This window comes from Python bivittatus, unplaced genomic scaffold, assembly GCF_059951505.1.
Source record: "Python bivittatus isolate LINGU-HERP-01145 unplaced genomic scaffold, Pbiv_v1 ctg000480_np1212, whole genome shotgun sequence".
Lineage (NCBI taxonomy): Eukaryota > Metazoa > Chordata > Lepidosauria > Squamata > Pythonidae > Python > Python bivittatus.
In genome coordinates this window covers 106,090,676-106,108,405 of record NW_028277075.1, presented here as the reverse complement: position 1 = coordinate 106,108,405, position 17,730 = coordinate 106,090,676, and the positions used below count along the sequence as shown (strand labels likewise).

Sequence of the window (17,730 nt, the reverse complement as noted above, 5' to 3'; positions counted from 1 at the left end):
CCAGCTGTATCTGCCTGCCCAGCTAATAAGATTGGGTAGAACAGGCCCCCTCCATCTCCCTTCTCACAGGCAATGCCATGGACAGAGAATATGGGGGGGGGGAGCCTGCATGGGGGGAGCAGCAGTCCCCTGGAGATTCAAATGGTCCAAACCCTACTGGGATTCAGGAAAATGCAGAAAATACAGCTGTTCCAGCAGGCCTTGGGGCCAGGGCCTTGCACTCGTCCCCTCTTACACTAGTTTCTGTTGGGTTGATGTGATTTGTGTTCCTCGGTGTATGTGTGTTGTCTAAGCAGTACAGGTGTTATTGTACTTTGTTATTGTTTTTTAATTTTTTTTATTATGGTAATTATTGTAACAGTGATGATTAGAGTGGCATATATAGACTACTGCAATGCGCTCTACATGGGGCTACCCTTGAAGAGTATCCGGAAGCTTCAGCTGGTCCAGAATGTAGCTGCGCGAGCAATTTTTGGGGCCCGAAGGACCCATATAACACCTTTGCTCCGTGAGCTGCATTGGGTACCGGTTTGCTTCCGGGTCCAATTCAAGGTGTTGGTTATCACCTTTAAAGCCTACATGGCATGGTGCCAGGCTACCTGAGGGACCGCCTCGCCCCCATGATTTCAACCCGTCCCACCCGATCTCACAGAAAGGGCATGCTCCGGATCCCCTCGGTAAAAGAACTCCAATTAGCAGGGTCCAGAAGGCAGGCCTTCTCTGCGGTAGCCCCCGCCCTTTGGAACATCTTGCCCCCAGAGGTGAGACAGGCCCCCTCACTCCAGGCCTTTCGGAGGGATTTGAAGACTTGGCTCTGCCATCTGGCCTGGGGCGGGGAGGGAGGATGTCAGAAATGAGGTTGGCTAGCCCCTTAGCGGCCTGGTGTGGCCTCTATTGGCCTCTTGGACCTTTTAATCTTTTTTCTATCTCTGTAAGTGTGGTTCTCTTTTTATAACTTTTAATTATGTATTTATGATTTTAATTTGATGTAAACCGCCCAGAGTCCCCCACTGTGGGGAGATGGGGGGGGACAAGTCCACTAAATAAATAAATAAATAAATAAAATATAAGCCCCATTTAAAAAAAAAATACAAGCAAAACCCTGCTGCCATCTAGTGGCCACTGGAGTTTTGCAGTCCAGATCTGGTCGCAGCATTTATTAAGTTATTACAGGAGCTTTTCTGCCATTTTGGTTTAAAAAAATGAATTTCAGTGACTTACAAAAGCTAAATCCACAATAAAACACCGAATCATCATCAACCACATACATAAAACACATCCACATATTTCAAACCCCATAATAATTATAAAACCATAGTAAGCAGTGTCCACAACCATTCTAGGTACAAATTTAACACCACTATCTCCAAAACACCCACTTAAGCAGTCAGGTTTTCAGAAGCTTTGTTAATAATGTTAACCTTAATAATGAGGATGCTGTTCTTATTTCCTGGTTCCATAGGAGGGGAGTTCTGGCAGAGAATGCAGTTCAGTCCTCATTCTCCAGAAAACCTAGAAAATCTCCCTGCTCCTTATCCTCAGGGTGGCCCTTGTATTCAGTATGTTAATAGGTTTGCAACCTTGGTTAACAGGATGCTTCAAATGGTGACCCTCCCCAACTTTACCTCCTTCAACCTGCCTGAACAGTGGTTATAAGCTCCATTTTATCATTGGTAACCACATTCAATAAACCAATACATTGCTCCTAGTGGACTTTTAAAATTTATGTATTTATTCACTGCAAATATACACGTTTCCCAGTTCCTGTTCTCTCTTGGGTAGAATTCTAGGTACTGGCAAAGTTCATCAGAGTCAGAAATTGAGGGCATATGAGTGGCAGAAAAAAAAATGAACCTGATAAACTAATGCCCATCCGGCAGCCAATAAATACAAAATGCACTTTGTCTTAGCTGAAGTCATTCTTTAGGAATAAAAGTCTGGAGGCTGAGTCATGGCAACTAGACTTCTTTTTCTTTTGGTTCGATATGTTTTGCTGCTTGTCCAAGCAGTTTCCTCAGTCTAGAAAGTTGGTTGGGGGGATCCCATAAATGTCTTCCAGGGTGGCTGCGTTTCTCCCTAACATGATGGGCTCGTTGAAGGGACAATAGGAGATGTGATTATTTCTAGACTGTGAGGTTCTAACTGGGACCTGTGGCAAGCTAGAAAGAGGGATTTACAGGAAACCCACACATACAGACCAATACCTGCAGTTTGACTTCCACCATCCACTGCAGCACAAACTAGGAGTCATTGGGACATTACACCACAGGGCAGAAACCATCCCCACCTCCACAGATGCCAAAAAGAAAGAAAACAGACACCTTACGGCCTGTGGGTATCCAAATTGGGCCTTTATTAAATCTACTTCTAGATCCAACAAAAAAATGGCAGACAGAGCTGAGACACAGAGTCAATGGAAGAATCTTGTCATTCCTTACATGGCTGGTGTGTCAGAGAAGATAAAACGGATATTTGGAAAACACCACATAACTGTGTTTTTCAAACCCACTAAGACAGAGGCTTGTACACCGTAAAGATCAAACACCAAAACATAAGAGCAATGTAGGATATGCAGTGAGGAATGCTCAGAGCTCTACATTGGGGAAACCAAACAGCCTTTACACAAGAGGATGGCCCAGCACAGGAGGAGCAACAACACAGGATCAGAATCAGCAGTTTACCTTCATCTAAAGGAAAAAGGACACTCATTTGAGGACAATAATGTTCACATTTTGGACAGAGAAGATAGGTGGTTTGAGAGAGGAGTGAAGGATTTTCCATTTATGCCAAAGTGGAAAATCCTTCCCTCAAAAGAGGTGGAGGCTTCAGACACAACTTGTCTCCCATTTTCCATGCTGCCCTTTCATCAGTCCCCAGGAAGATTAAGACCACAAGTTCACCAGGGAGGCAACACTTAATGATCCCCTTGGGGTGAGTGAGGGATTAGGAGTAAGACATCTACATCCCAAAGACTCACTAATCACATCTCCCTAACCAATTTTCTAGACTGAAGAAGCTGCTTGGACAAGCAATGAAACATATCAAACCAAAAGAAAAAGAAGTCCAGTTCCCATGACTCAGCCTTCAGACAATTCCACTTGGATGACTGAGAATCTTCATCAACATTTAGGAATAAACGAGTCTGCATCCCTATCATCAGGCACTGTGGGGCTGAGAACAGCCAGGACAGACTAGAAGGTGATTAACTATGTCACGTTAATGAGCCCAGTTCCATGTAGCCCTTCCATCCAATAAGTGATACAACCGTTGTGCCAAGGTAGCCTTGTTAGGTGAAGCGGCAAATAAAAACAAAAGAAACAGAGGCAAAGACACCCAGCCCCTTCTCTGCTCTTTGGTTACCTCCAGATGTCTTGGACTACATCCCCCATAGTTCTTTGTCCTTGACTATATTGGCAAGGAACGATAGGAGTTGAAATCCAGAGCATTGGAAAGATTGTGAAGAAATTGTGTAGTTTAATTAGATGTCATCAAACTGGGCTTGATTTCTGGTGGCAACTTGGACAAAGGCTTTCCACCTCAACTTCTCCCCAGCAATTAGTAGCCTCCATGCATTCTATATTCTGGCTTGAGTTACATAGTCAAAGGCCTTAACGTAGTTAAAAGGGCAAAGGTGAGACCTCCTCTTCGTCTTTTCTCTTGGTGTCTCTTGCATCTCTGGCACCGCAGCCCGCCATGCTTTCCTCCTGTGTCTGCCAAACAAGCCCTAAAGGAAAACAAAGGGGGGAGAGGAAGCAACCGGTGATCCACCGCCGTGGGCAGAGGATTTCGGGACCGACAGAGATTTGCCAAGAGCGATCCCGCTACTTTCGTCCCTGCTCGTTTTCGTCATTCTAGCGAACACCAAGTTTCCAAACCAGGAAGCCGAACCCGACCGCAGCAAAAGCTATTAAACTACAACTCCCATCATGCACCTCATCCCTCTTGCCCAATGGAGAAGGAGATTCCGTAGCGTTTGACCTTTCCCCGCGATGCGAGCCAATGGCGAGTCCTGTTCGCGCCCTCGCTCAGCCAATAATATGGGGAGACGATCGTTGAGCGTTGGCGGGAAAGTGGTTGGGATTTTGAATGAAAAATCGGGGAAGTCGGAAAGGCAAGTGGCTGCGAAGAAGGGCTTGTGTATATATATTGTGTGTGTTGTATGGTAACTGCATTTTAGTACTGCGCGGAGAACCCCTGGATTCCTTCATTTCTACCTTCCTGGTTGGTAGGAATCTTGTCGATAGACCTTTCTCCTATTTTTAAAAAAATGAAGTCTAGAAGCATTTTTTAAATGAAAACTAATGATGGTAGTTCGCTTGACGTAATTCTAGGGAGACAGAAGTAGAAACGCTAAAAATGTTTTGGAAGATTCTTGCGTTACCAAGGGCTTTTGCAAACGGATGTGAACAATTGTGATATCTGTTACCATCGAAGAAAAATTGGCCGGTTGTTCTGTTTCATACAGTTCAGAATTATTTTCTAAGGGTCTCCTCTTAAAAACCTGCTTTGGTGTGTGCATAAATCTTGGTTTCTATGTCTGTGGCTCACGATCAAAATTTTCTGAAGGTTTTAAGTTGGAGGCATTCAGTTATAAACATGCAAAATATCTAGGTATCCAGGTTTGAATGCATGTAATTTTTAAATGAGCAGTTATGTAATAGATTGGGACCAGTAGTATTCTATTGCAAAGCTGTCCTTAAAAACGAAATAATCTTTCCAGCTTATTACTTGCAATTTCTTTTTAGAATAATGGCTGAGATGAAAGATGATGGCGAGGTGGCAATGCTTGAAAAAGAAATAAAGGAATTTTGGGCAAAGTTCAAAACTACTTGTTGCAGTGAGCCTGTTGATCAGATTTTGGGGTTAAGAGATTCATGGCATGAATCCATAAACAACCTTTCAGGTAAAATTAAATCTGATTTATTATTTATTATGTTGTTCAACAGAAGATGAAATATACAGTGTATCCTGCATGTTCCCTTCTCGGTCTGCAAACAGTTGAGGGAGAGGCTGACCATGGAGAAAGAAGAACGGAATCTAATATATATGATCCTCTCCTTTTTTGTCGTCTCACAACAATGTTGTGGAGAGTTTCATCTGAATGTAAAGTTTGTGGGCAATTTTATTGATTAGATTAATATCCTCACCTTTCTCAGGAGCTGAATTTATATATTTTCACTGCTTTGCATAGGATTTAAACTAGTAGCAATCTTTATTATTTTTTTATTTGCTCAATTTATGTAGCTGCCCATCTCACTTTTATGTGACTCTAGGCTGCTTACAATAAAACAAAAACACAACATATATAATATAAAACAAAAATAAAAAATAATGAAAATAATTTCTGGTTCAGTTTTAATTTTGTTTTTTACATTATAGATAAATGGTCTAAAAGACTGAAAGAAGGGGATGAAATTATCAACAAATTTCATGAGTATACAAATGGTACAGTATGAATCATTCCTCGTTTTTCTTAAAATCTTTTTACAGAAGCTAGTAGACAAAGCAGAATCCTTGAAAAATATTTTTTATGTTGATGTCTATCCTGAAAGATAATGTCTGGACCACCTTTTCTATAAAAGCAAACGTAAACTGCTGAATGCAGTGCAGATAAGCCAAGCCTCTTGATCTAACTTTCAGTTCTGTAATACAATAATACTTCATCCAAATATTTAATTGTAAAGAATAATAATTATGGCCTTCAGGTAATCTTTGCATTTTCAGTAATGCTCCTGTTACATTCCTCTCAAATGTCCATAAATCAAACTGTTTTGGGTAATGTCCATTGTCTGATAGTCTACCTGATGAAGGTGACAGTTTTATGGGAATGTATATTTCTGCTGGATTGGGACTAAATGTAAAATCTCCCATGAGCCAAGTTTGGCTCCTGAGACCTACAGGGATACATCCATATAGTTTTCTCAGCAATAGTACGGAAATGGTTTCCCATGGCTTTTTTCAGGATTTTCTTTTTCTTCCCAGCCTAGTCCACTGTCCTGGTCCTACCTGATGGTTTCTCATCCAAGTACTGACCACGTCAACATTAGGATTGAGTTACATTATAAATATGGTATCATCCAGGTGCTATATAGTTTAGTAAAACAGAAGTTGGGTTTTCTTCTTATTTTACATGAGTATGCATTGCATTTATTTTTATGATTTTAATATTTAGTAGCAAGGACAGTAGTTAATATCTAACACATGTAGCATTTGAAAACATTCATAGCAGTTTATATAAGAGAAAGTCTTAAATATTTATTTTATCATATTGATACAGCATATGTCATAGCATCTTTCCAAAGATAATCCTTTATTGAGTATTCCATGTTATTGGAATTACTGAGGGATAAGCCCAAATTTGTGAGTAGCTCTTGTGTTTAAAAATATGTACCCAATTTTCTCTGCTCCATACAGAAGTCTATCAGAAGAATAAATCAATTGAAGAAAAACAAACTAAAATGTCAGAAGTTCTTTCTAATATTAAGGATGAGGAAAAACAAGAGACAGACTTAATGAGCAGCATTCAAGAGTTGAAGGAAGAATTGATCAGAAAAAGTAAAAGTAAGTTGCAGTGGGAAAATTGAACATGAATAGATTAGATTTGTATCCTGCCTTTCCTCCAGGAATTCAAGACAGTGTATGTAGTCGTTTGTCTTCCAATTTTTCCCTGAACAGCATCCGGTTGGGTTGGGTTGGGTTGGAATGAGAGAGAATGACTGGTCCAGCATCTCTTGAGCTTCCATAACAGGGTGGAATTGAATGTGGGACCCCCAGGTCCCAAATGAACACATTAATCATTACACCATACTGGATATTTTTATAACGATTCAGGAGATGTTGGAGCTGGCCATTCTATTTCAGCAATGTCAATTTGGAACCACCATGTTAGATTTATTACATGGAGAATTTTCTCCCTATAGTGAAACAAATAATACAGTTTGATTCATTGTGTTTTCTTCTGCCCCTTATACTAATTTGGTATCTTTTGAATGCATTACTTATCCATATTAAATGGTGGCAAATAGCATATTAAATAGAAAGAAAACATAGTTTTGGGCTTTGCTTCAAAGCAGGCAGAATGATAATCATCTCCCAAAGCACCAGGGTAAGTGAGGGACCTTCCTTATTTACCAAGTCCAGCAATGATACAAAGGCTTTGAAGTTCTATATTTTTGACAGCAATATAGAAAACAGGGATATCTGAGAGTGGAGAAAATAATCAGGCAGAAATTAACTCACTCATTTCTCTTTCTTGACTGAGTTTTTACTGTACTTTATGTTAATATTTCGGTGTTAATGCTTGTTTTGCAAAGGGGCTGTGCTGCAACCTGGTCTCTCACATTCAGACCCTCACAGCTGAGTATCAGCATATTAATGGTATTTCACCCTGGGCCAACAGATGACCTCACCCAGCTCTTTCATGTAGATATTATATAGGAATGGGAAGAGAGTCGAGCTCTGAGGCACCCCACATAAGAGAGGCCTAAAGCTAGACCTCTCCCCCACCAACACTGGCTGGAACTGGCCCTGGAGAAAGGAGAGCCACTGCAGAACAGTGCCCCCACTCCCAGCCCCTGAAGCTGGTCCAGAAGGATACCATGGTCAATGGTATTGAAAGCCACTGAAAGATCCAGAGGGCAAGAATAGATGCACCATTCCCGTCCCAAGCCCCCCAGAGGTCATCCATAAGTATGACCAATGCTGTCTCAGTACCGTAACCTGGACTGACTCCTGACTGGAAAGGGTCCGGATGATCCACTTCTTTCAGAGTCTCCAGAAGTTGTGCATCTACCGCCAACTCCACAACCCTCCCTAAGAAGGGAAGGTTGGGAACGGGACGAAAATTGTCCAGTGCTGTTGGGTCCAAGGATGGCATCTTATGGAGGGGACAGGCCACTGTCTGCTTCAAAACCCTCTGTTCTGCAGAGAAGCATTCCCTACCACATGGATGCCACCTCCTGGCTGGCCTTGGTCAACCAGGAGAGATGCTGGTCTGATACACGGATGGTAGAGCTCACCGCTCCAAGGAACTTGTCCACTTCCTCAGAGCTAACTGGCCAAAACTCATCCCAGATAAACATAGGACCTGTCCAGCTAGCGTTCAGCAGATCTGAGCATCTTTGTCCAACAAATAGAATCATCCTCCCAACAACTCTGCAAGGGCTTCCCATCCCCTCTTTGCCAAGGAGGGATCTGGTCACCTGAAACAGGCCTGCCAGTCGCTATCGGCAGAGTCAGTAAGAACGGAGAAGTGAGTCTGCTTTGCTGCACTGACCACCACTAAATAAGTCCTAATAAAGACTGCTACCCGTGCTTAATCGGATTTGTTCTTTGCCTTCCTCCACAGTGATCTGAGTGTCTATTATTGTGATGTTTCATCTCCCAGAACTCAGAAAACTAGAGAGCATCACAGGATCCCTGATTACACAGAGTCCACACATGCAATCCAATCTATGTACCCCATTAAGGAACTGCAAGTGATAAGCTGAGCGGTATTTTAAAATAAACTCTCTGTTACTTCTTTCAAGAAGTCAGGTGCTAACGTACTAGAAAAAGAAAAGATGCCTTGATTTCATAAATTTACCAACTGGCTAAAAAACAAACCTAGGCATAAAGCTTAGTGGAGATTTTGAAGCTTTGTTTTCTTTAAATCCCAGCAAAACATAAAGCGGCAGAAGAAATGGAGGAAAGACTTCATAAGGCTGAAAAACTATTCAGAGAGAGGCTTGGGTTAGAAATACGGAAAACGTGTGGTAAGATTGATGCGCGCTTCTCTACTTCAGAATGACTAATGTTAGATTTTGTAGCAGAATCAATTCATTTACTTTTTTCCTATAAAGCTGGTGGTTATTGATGCTGTGCTATATAATAATGAGCTTAAATAGTAATGATTTTCCATGCAGATTTGCATGATTACCAAAGGCATCTGCTGGGGAAAAGGCCCTTTCATTCAGCAATTTATTGCCTGTGCAGGGCATCACTCTCGGCTCTCAGCCTCCTTTTAAAAGCTCTCTGTAAGAGACCAGTCCAGCCCTCTGGTAAGTCTTGCCTTCAGCCTTCTGCCTGAGAGACAATTTTAGAAAATGAATGAAAGAGGAAGTGGTCTGTCAGAAAAGGGGGACAAGCAGAGCCTAGGGGTCGTTGTCCACGTCACGTTATGCCCCACTCACTGGTTGCTTCAATCCCAGCTATTTTGTGGTTTCCAATTGATGACATGATAATTAAGGATGTGCAGAAGGCACCATTTGGGGGACAAAATGATCCAAGCAACACCTTATTGAAAACACTGAATCCCTGTGGATATCAGAAATGCCAGTTCTGTCCTTTTACTTCTGGAAAAACTGAGGGACCAGCCCCGGAATGGCAGGTCGAGCATAGTTTGGAAGAAAAGGGAATGTTTCATCCCCAAAACTACATTTTGCACATCTCTTTTATATAAACATTCCCTTTTCATAACAGCTGTTAGCTGAAAAACCTGCTACCAAATTCCTTATTTTTTGCCACATAGGCTAACGCAGCTCTCTTCCTACAATATCCCTAATGATAATGTTTTTCATAAGTGAGTAGAAAGTTTCTGTGTGCCAAGTGCTCTGGGTTATGCACATTTTTCTTCACAGGGGTTATGTGCAACGTAAGATTTTGCGAACATATGAATAAACATCCAGCAAGTTCTTACTGAGCTCTGATCTGTCTGAACTTCAACAAGAATTCTCGTAACTTCTTAAGTTGTTAAAAGTTCTATTTACTATTATAATGATCAGAACCAGGAAGTCAAAAACCTAACCCTACACCGGATGATTTCATAGGGAATAAAATATTTCTCAAAATAAGGAACAAGGGTGCCTCTGAGCCTACACTTTATGCAAAAAATTGTTTTCAGTACTGGAACTGAGCTTGCAAGTCCAGTCACACGTACCTTAGTTCCTAGCTTTGTCCTCAAGCTTTCTTCCAACCCTGCAACAAGGATAGGCTTTTATTGCTGTTAAAACTTTGGTGTTAGAAACCTTTACCCGTATTACCAAGACGCTTATTAAAGGGGAGTGCTCATCTATCTTCTGCCCATCCTTGATAAGGACTGGGAAGCATATATGATTGTGCTACAGCTTCCTAAATACCCAACTTCCTTTATTTCACCCTGCATATAGCCAGGGAGTGGGAATTCTGCCTCTGTCAAGGCTTTTAGCTTTTCCCACAACTTACGTGGAGGGTTGTTGAAGACCTTCTAGTGCCAGGATGTTACTGAAATTGGGAGATTTGGGCTCCCTCTGCCTCACCTTAAAAGATAGACATGGGAGTTGGAAACCCTGGGGAAGGGAAGCAGTTCTCATTTCCATCCTTAAAATCCTAGAAAATGGCCAAGAAGTCTCAGAAGGGACAGCAGTGGCCACATGTGGGCTGTGGGGTTTCCTGCTCTTTGTTAAAGGCAATCAGTTAGCATCCATTTATTTCCTTATATGCGCACAGAGGGGAGAACAAACAAACACATCTGTTCTTCTTTAAAGGGAATTTCTGAAACTGCAGTTCAGAGGTTACTATTTTGTACCCTAAATTATTCAGGGTTAGGGTTTAAAAAAAAAAGCAACAACACACAATAGCCCAACCTTGTGTTATGTATTCCCGCTGATCCTTTATAAATGATTAAGAGGAGCCCTTCTCAAGATGGAAAGCAAATGAACCAGGGGCTGTGATTGGTCAACGCCTCCCCAGAGAACAGTTTGCCGTTTCCACCCCTTTTCCTACACTATTTAGACATCCACTGCAAGTAATTTCTTTAAATGTGAGAATAAAGCAGTAAACGTTTAAGACTTTATAAAATGGCAGTACAACTGAAATAACGTACAAATTAATTGTATCTGGCGTACCTGTGCTTTAATACGTTCTTATTTCTGCACCTAGATAAGCATTTGCAATTTGTATTCCGCTGCATTGATCAAAAAGATTTTGAAAAGCCATACACGCTTACTCTTTCCATAAATGAAGAGGGAGCATATGAAGGTATGTATGGAGCTTCCAGCAATGTCTTATTTTCCTATTTCTTTTATATCAAAATAAACTCACACGTGCTCCTTCCGATCACCTCTCCATCCTATTAAAAGGCCTTTGCTATTGGAATGATTATTTTAAGAATGTAGTTCTCAGTTTTTACCTTATTATATCTTTCTCTTGGCAGCTTGTCCCATTTTTTCCCATGATTTTTCTACAGGGCTTGAAGAACTTAATAGTTTATAGGTCAGGTTACATTTTTATGTCCCACGTTGGAGAACTTCCCTGCCTTCTACCCAGTAATGCTGGGCTTAAAACATTTAAAACTTTGTTTTGGCAGCTCTGCATGAGATCTGTTTTGGCTTCTTATCTCATTCCTGCCTGAAAAAGACCATGTGGCTTGAAGATTTGCTCCCCTTTTTTACCCACTGAAGTCTGGTCTTGTACAGTGTGGAGGCACCAGGGTTGTGCAAATCGTACGGAAGGGTCTGTTGAATGTCACAGTGCTGCAAGCAAGGCACCAAGGTGATTGCATCCTTGGGATCTTCTAGCGCAGCTGCTTCAGGAGCCTCTCCAGGCCATCTGGACACGTATATGCATGAACAGCAAACTCTTTTGCAGGACGTTCACAATCAGAGACCTCCTCCGAATGATTTGCACAGTTATTGTAGCTATCCGTTCTGTGGCTTCCACATTGCAGATTATCAGCGGCCACTTATCTAGCAGCTATTAGAAGCAATGGTAAAGGACACCCCAGTCTTCTTAAGGTCCTGGAGCGATAGAATGTATTGGCTCTTTTATTATAGAATTTATAGAATAATGCATTTCAATAAAATCCACCAAGAAAACTTAAAACCTTCACCATCAATTATAAGCGATAGCTGATGATAAGAAGCCAGGGTCAAACTGCCAACAGAAGTGCTTCTTGGTCTTATGCTGGGGTAGAAAATTATGAGAAGTGAATGCAGGATATTCCTGGTGATGTCATTTTGTGACTTTTATGACAAAATATGTCCAAATGTAGCATGCCATGTTAGGATGTCTTATTTTAATTTAAAAAAAAATCACTGTTTCTTCCTAGTGATCTCTTGTTCTCCTCCCTTGGACTGCATAGAAGAACTGCAGCGGAAAGTGAGAGAAACCAACAATTTCTCTGCATTTATTGCCAACGTTAGAAAAGCCTTCATTGCTTTGACATACCAATAATGCACTGCTTTTTCTCTAAATCTGCCTTCTTATTTTGTCTCTTGTTATTTAGGAAGAATAAAAGCCTTGTAACTACTTGAGGGTCTTGGACTAGGACTGTGGGAACTTAGGTCGATACCCCCACTCTTCTTTTGAGTGTTGTACAGAACCTGGGGCCTGCCCCTGAGACTTACAAGTTAGGCAGAGGGCGGTTGTGAGAATACAAGAGGTGTGGGCGGAGAATCTGGTATGCTGCACATAACTCTTGAAAGAAAGGTAGGATTTAAATGTAACATATCTAACTATAACATAATAGAATTAGGAAATAGTTACAGGTTATCTATCGAATGATTGACCCTACCTCATCATGAGGCAGAAGAGTATCTAGGGGCCTCTCATCTTAAAAAGGGAATATATTTGCAAATTGGAGGTCTTGTATCTTCTGGCAGAACAAATTTCTGGTGTACTCAGCTTTGCAATAGGGATGCTATTATCTTCATGTCCTTCTAAAGTCTTATGGATCTCATAAAGCACTTGTGTGGAATTTGGCTATGTCGTGGCAATTCAGTTTATGAATAGCCTATGGTAAATTGGCTTCCTCTTGCATTTCAGAAATAAATGTCAGTTTCCCTTTCATTACATTGCAAAGATCTTCTCCCAACAACTCATTAAATGACAAGTTAATATGATGATTTAATAGTTAGTATCATTTGAAAAGGATTTAATTGTTGTCTCTCATTGTTTTGTTACAATGATAATTCATCAAATTTCAGTTTCATAGCTTCTTATAAATAGAGAAAATTATTGTTTGGCTTCCATTGTGAGCATAGAAACATGTCAGTTGAACTTGCTATCCATATCTGTGTGGTTATTTTTCATTTTCTTTTTAAAGAGAAGATTCTTCATCACTCCTGTCAGCCGAGAGAGTGACTTCTTCCACATACGTAGCAGGAAAATTGCCTTTTTCCCCATTTCTAGAACCATACCACCAGCCATTCTTGTCTTTGTGATGAATTACAATTACATCACCTAAAAGGATAATACAAGCAAGTTCATATTTACTTAAATATGTCGTGTCTTTATTTAATCTAATGCATGGGGCAGTATCTACCAGCCAGTGGAAGACAGATGTATAGAAGCCCTTCTCTCTACAGGCCTCCAAACAAGACAACTATTCCCAAGCACATCTTGCATGTACTTAGGAAGAAGACCAAGACGCACAGCTTCCAGGTTTGGAGCCGGGTTAGGAAAAATGGTCCACTCTTTGAACTTTCTGCATAAAGTTCACTCCATTTCTCTGGTTCAGAGCTTAATCAGCAGCCACACTGTTCAACAAATTTATGCCGTGCTTGATTCTAAAGCTCTACCACAACAGACATACAGTTGCTTTTAGTACCCTTTCGTTGTAGGCCAGTCCTTTTGCAATATCAACTCAGTTTCTTAAATCCCTGGGTGGTTTCCTTATGCATAGATATCCATCTTTTTAAAAGCTGTTTATCTTTGATCAGTGAAGCACCTGCAAAAAATGTGGTGATTCTTCCATGTAGTTATAATAATAAGGAATCCACAACTTTTCCCCTTGGGTTTTAATTTGGCAATCTTAGGATAGCTGTTATTTTAAACCTTTTAAACCTGTTATTTTCTGAAGATCAGTCATTTGTCATTGAGATAATTATTATTAGAGTCATGCAGTTACAATGAGGCAGGGTTCAAAACTTTTTCCAGTTTAGTTTCTTTTAAAAAGTTATTTGCATGGTTAGCTCATACCATTTTCCTTCTTACCCCAAGACTGCTCATCAAAGATAATTCTACCTGCATATCTTGTTGCATTTTTAAAGGATTATCCAAGGGCGTGGGCAGAACATAGATTTTGCAATGCACGAAATGACACACAAATTTCAGAATGTTAGGCAGACGTGTACTGTACAAACTTGGTTACCTCTTCAGCCTTTCTCCACATTCATTTTTAGCATCCAGTAAGGGGGATAAAAATATGGGCAGCTGCTTTGAGATGGCCCAGTAGGAATACCGAAGAGCATCACTGGTAGAAAAAGCTCTGAATATTGAATCAATTGTGGTAAGTTCAGCTGAAATTGACAAACCATGCCACATGACCCCAAACAGTTCTATGGCATATTAATGGGCCTTCTTCCCTAAAAAATATGTTGGACAGCACACATTGATTTTTCTCCTCAATTTACATTTTATTGACTTCTAGCTCTTTTTTCTAACTAGTACTTCTTTTGAGATTAGAATGGGGAAATGTTACCTTTACTTAAGCAAAGCTCATCCTCTCTTTCTGTGTGGTAATCATACAAAGCTCGACACGTTCTGCTTACTGAATTGCCATTCTCCAGCTGCAAGCAGGTGGTGGACTTCGCACTACCCAGTGTTTCTGCAACGTCAAGCCAAAAATGTAATATCTTTAATATCAGCCCAGTTACCGTTGCTGAACTAAATATTTAAGAAAGGACAAATTTGGAAACTGCTGTAACCAGAAGTGTCATGCTTGGTATAGCGATACCTAGATAGATAGATAGATAGATAGATAGATAGATAGATAGATAGATCTTGATTGCACGTTTGGTGGCTTTAGTTTTGGCCTGACAGTCCTGCGTCTGCTCCTTTTTCTCTGCATATGATAAGACAGCTCTCTATTGGAGTGAAGAGCCTCAAAGACAAGCTCAACTGCTGATGACTCCATGGATGCAATTAGTTTTCTCTGCAACCCTATGGAAGTGGGTTGCCACTGCTTTTTTCTGTGATCTTCCATGTCTTCAATTTCCTCATCTAGCCTACGGGCCTGAGAATTTCTGAAGGTTTCCCATCCAATACTAACCAGACTTGATCCTGCTTAGACTCCAAGCCTAGATAAAGTCAATCAGTTCTGCCATATGTGTGTGTATAGACAAAGATCAATGAACGTATCACAATTCTAAACACCATTTCTCTGATAAATCTGAAAGTAAGAAAGAAGCTTATCTGGAAATGAATCGCTGTGGAAAATATCCCCTCAGTTCCTATCCCGCAGTATATTAAGAGTAGCTGCAGTTTAGCGTCTTTTCTATAAAGAAATTCCAAATTGTAATGTCATTTTTATTATTATTTTTAAATTAAATTCACAAGGAAGCATTGTTTGGGCTCAATCTTTCTTTAATAGTTGCTGTGACAGTATATGAAGTACAGGTAGTCCCTGGTTTAAGAACGAGTTCTGTTCCCAAGGTCTGTCCTTAAGTCGAATTTGTATGTAAGCTGGAACAGTATTGTATAATGCTGTATAAGTAGTATTGTGTAATGAACTCGAAGCATTGTGTATTTGACTCAAATCGTGTACTTAGCTCGAATCATTGTGTATTTCAAATTTTGCTACAAAAGGCTCCATTCTTAACTATGTGTCATCTGTATCCCGGACGTTCTGAACCCAGGGACTACCTGTAGAATATAGTTAGCTTTGCAGTCAAGGAACAACTGAGTGGGGAAGAATTAACAGGGATAATGAGGGGTCCGAGGAATCTACCAACAAACTTAGCTATATTTGACCAAAAAAATCCTGTAATTCAGATATAAACTGTGGATTCTCTTATTATTTGATGCCTAGCTTTCTAATATTTCCTTGATAGAATAAGGACCTTTTTCCACTTGTGTAATTATGAGAGAGAGAAAGCCAGTTTGGGGTAGTGGTGAAGGTATTAGACTAGAAACCGGGAGACCATGAGTTCTAGTCCCGCCTAGGGCATGAAGTCAGCTGGGTGACCTTGGGCCAGTCACTAGGAAGGAGGCAAGGGCAGACCACTTCTGAAAAACCTTGCCAAGAAAACTGCAGGGACTTGTCCAGGCAGTCACCAGGAGTTAAAAACTGTCTCAGAGGCCCCAAAAAGGAGAGAGAGAGAGAGAGAAGGAAGAATATATGTTGGCCTAGTAAATAATGGATAACGTTACCTGGCAGACAGCTTGAGCTAATCCCAGCTTCACTGGTGGTCCTTGTTTTCAAGGTCTGCTTAATGCTCCTCATTGTAACAGGGCAAGTGATTGTCACAGAACTATGTACACAGTCCTAATATTTTAGGGAAAGGAAAATAGTATTGCTTATCTTTGGCTATTAAATGTTCAACCTAGATTTCTGTTGGTTAATAATCCTGTAAAAAACCACAACAGATTAAGTTCTAATTCTCCAAACATTTAAAGTAATCATCCTGGATGCCACAGGATTTAACCACAATGTTATTGCTGATTGGAAAGAAGATGTCGGAAGATATTCTAAAGAGGATCCTGGTTCAGAAGAGCTTTCATCTGAAGGCTACTGTCCTGTTTTTGACCTGCAGCTCTGCAACCATCCTGATATGTAGCACAGCAGGCAAAAACTTGCCACCTCCAAGCGCAGAAGCAAGAGCTGACTGAGTAAAGTCCCTACATGTATGTTGGCCATGTATTGTGCGATACTTGTCTCCCCCTCTATGCGTTACTCTTGAGAAACTGGAACTTTCCTGGATCAGCTTTTGATAACATTCTATTCTTAACACTGCATCTTCATGTGCTGCACTGTGTATTACGATCTCTCTCTTAATTGTTGGTTTTGTCCTGTATGCTTGGGGGGTGGGGTGGGGTGGGGAGAGGAGATGGAAGCTTAAAGAAAATTCATTATTAGGGTACAGAACTAGTCAGGGATCCTTTCCTGGAGGATTTTTCCAGTCATACCTATGGTATCAAGATGTAGAAGAGGGGGTGGATGGATGTGTCTTTTGGGATCTGTGGACACTTCCAAGCTCATCTAGCTTTACATGTTAAAAGAATCTATAACATTAAATAAATAGAAATCTGGTATGCTGCAATGCAAATCATCAGCCTTCAACATTCACTCCATTTCCAGAAATGTTCCTGGGAGTTGCATGGCCTCAAAAGCATCCTTAGGAATAAAAAATGTGAAGGGCTGCACCTCAATACTTAGTTTGGAAGGGGGGAAAAGTCCTCACCAGTTTCCCTTTGAAGAAATGGGGCTTTTGTGACTGGACAAATCCACCATGGCAGCCATGTTGTGTGAGTGCTTGAAAAACTAAACATGCTTCAAGAGACTGGGAAGAACAAAACTGGCTTTTTAATGGTTTTTGCCCTTATTAGGAAGATAGGTTATTGGCAACAATGAAATGAAATGAAAGACTTTATTGTAGTTATTAGTCAGCACAAAGGAAATATGAATTGACAATATCAGAATAGTTAGGAGAAAGACATGCAAAGAATTTTGACTAAAAACAATATTAAAAACGTTACAATACTTGCTCTGGCTACACATGTGTGAAAAAGTTATTAAGATTAGCGATCAGGGTAGTATAAACTTCATAATGGTGGCATAAAAATCAAGTAAATATTGACAAGGCAATAAAATCATCCAGAAGGGATTTGGGGATTATAAACTTCATTTACAGACTCCAGCCAAACCTGAGCACATGTAATATAATAACTGACATGGTGGGTACACACCAAGATGTAACCACCTTCAAGAGGCTAATAAGTAACCAAGAGTTAATGCTGAGACCGGGCCATTTCTGATTCTCCGCATTCAGGTGG

General features: G+C 40.7%; 2 protein-coding genes across 4 annotated transcripts in view; one reads left to right on the top strand and one right to left on the bottom strand.

Moving 5' to 3' along the window:
- Nucleotides 1–4,023: 4,023 nt before the first annotated feature.
- SPC25 (SPC25 component of NDC80 kinetochore complex) lies at nucleotides 4,024–16,745 on the top strand. 3 transcript variants are annotated; one of them, XM_025174637.2, is made up of 7 exons: nucleotides 4,024–4,111; nucleotides 4,746–4,903; nucleotides 5,380–5,445; nucleotides 6,415–6,561; nucleotides 8,658–8,753; nucleotides 10,897–10,995; nucleotides 12,065–16,745. In XM_025174637.2, the coding sequence occupies exons 1-7, from the start codon at nucleotides 4,038–4,040 to the stop codon at nucleotides 12,187–12,189; spliced, it is 765 nt and encodes a 254-aa protein (XP_025030405.1). In that variant the 5' UTR covers nucleotides 4,024–4,037; the 3' UTR covers nucleotides 12,190–16,745. The 3 variants fall into 3 exon arrangements, with proteins under 3 accessions (XP_025030405.1, XP_007421908.1, XP_088002827.1); XM_007421846.4 differs by having other exon boundaries at nucleotides 4,079–4,221; XM_088146701.1 differs by having other exon boundaries at nucleotides 4,081–4,225.
- The window catches only part of NOSTRIN (nitric oxide synthase trafficking), a 30,387-nt gene continuing 25,711 nt past the window's right edge, over nucleotides 13,055–17,730 (bottom strand). The window contains exons 14-16 of the mRNA XM_007421843.3: nucleotides 16,108–16,222; nucleotides 14,438–14,563; nucleotides 13,055–13,197 (exon numbers count right to left, since the gene is read on the bottom strand). Coding sequence (XP_007421905.2) covers nucleotides 13,055–13,197; nucleotides 14,438–14,563; nucleotides 16,108–16,222 — 384 coding nt within the window. The remainder of the gene's footprint in view (nucleotides 13,198–14,437; nucleotides 14,564–16,107; nucleotides 16,223–17,730) is intronic.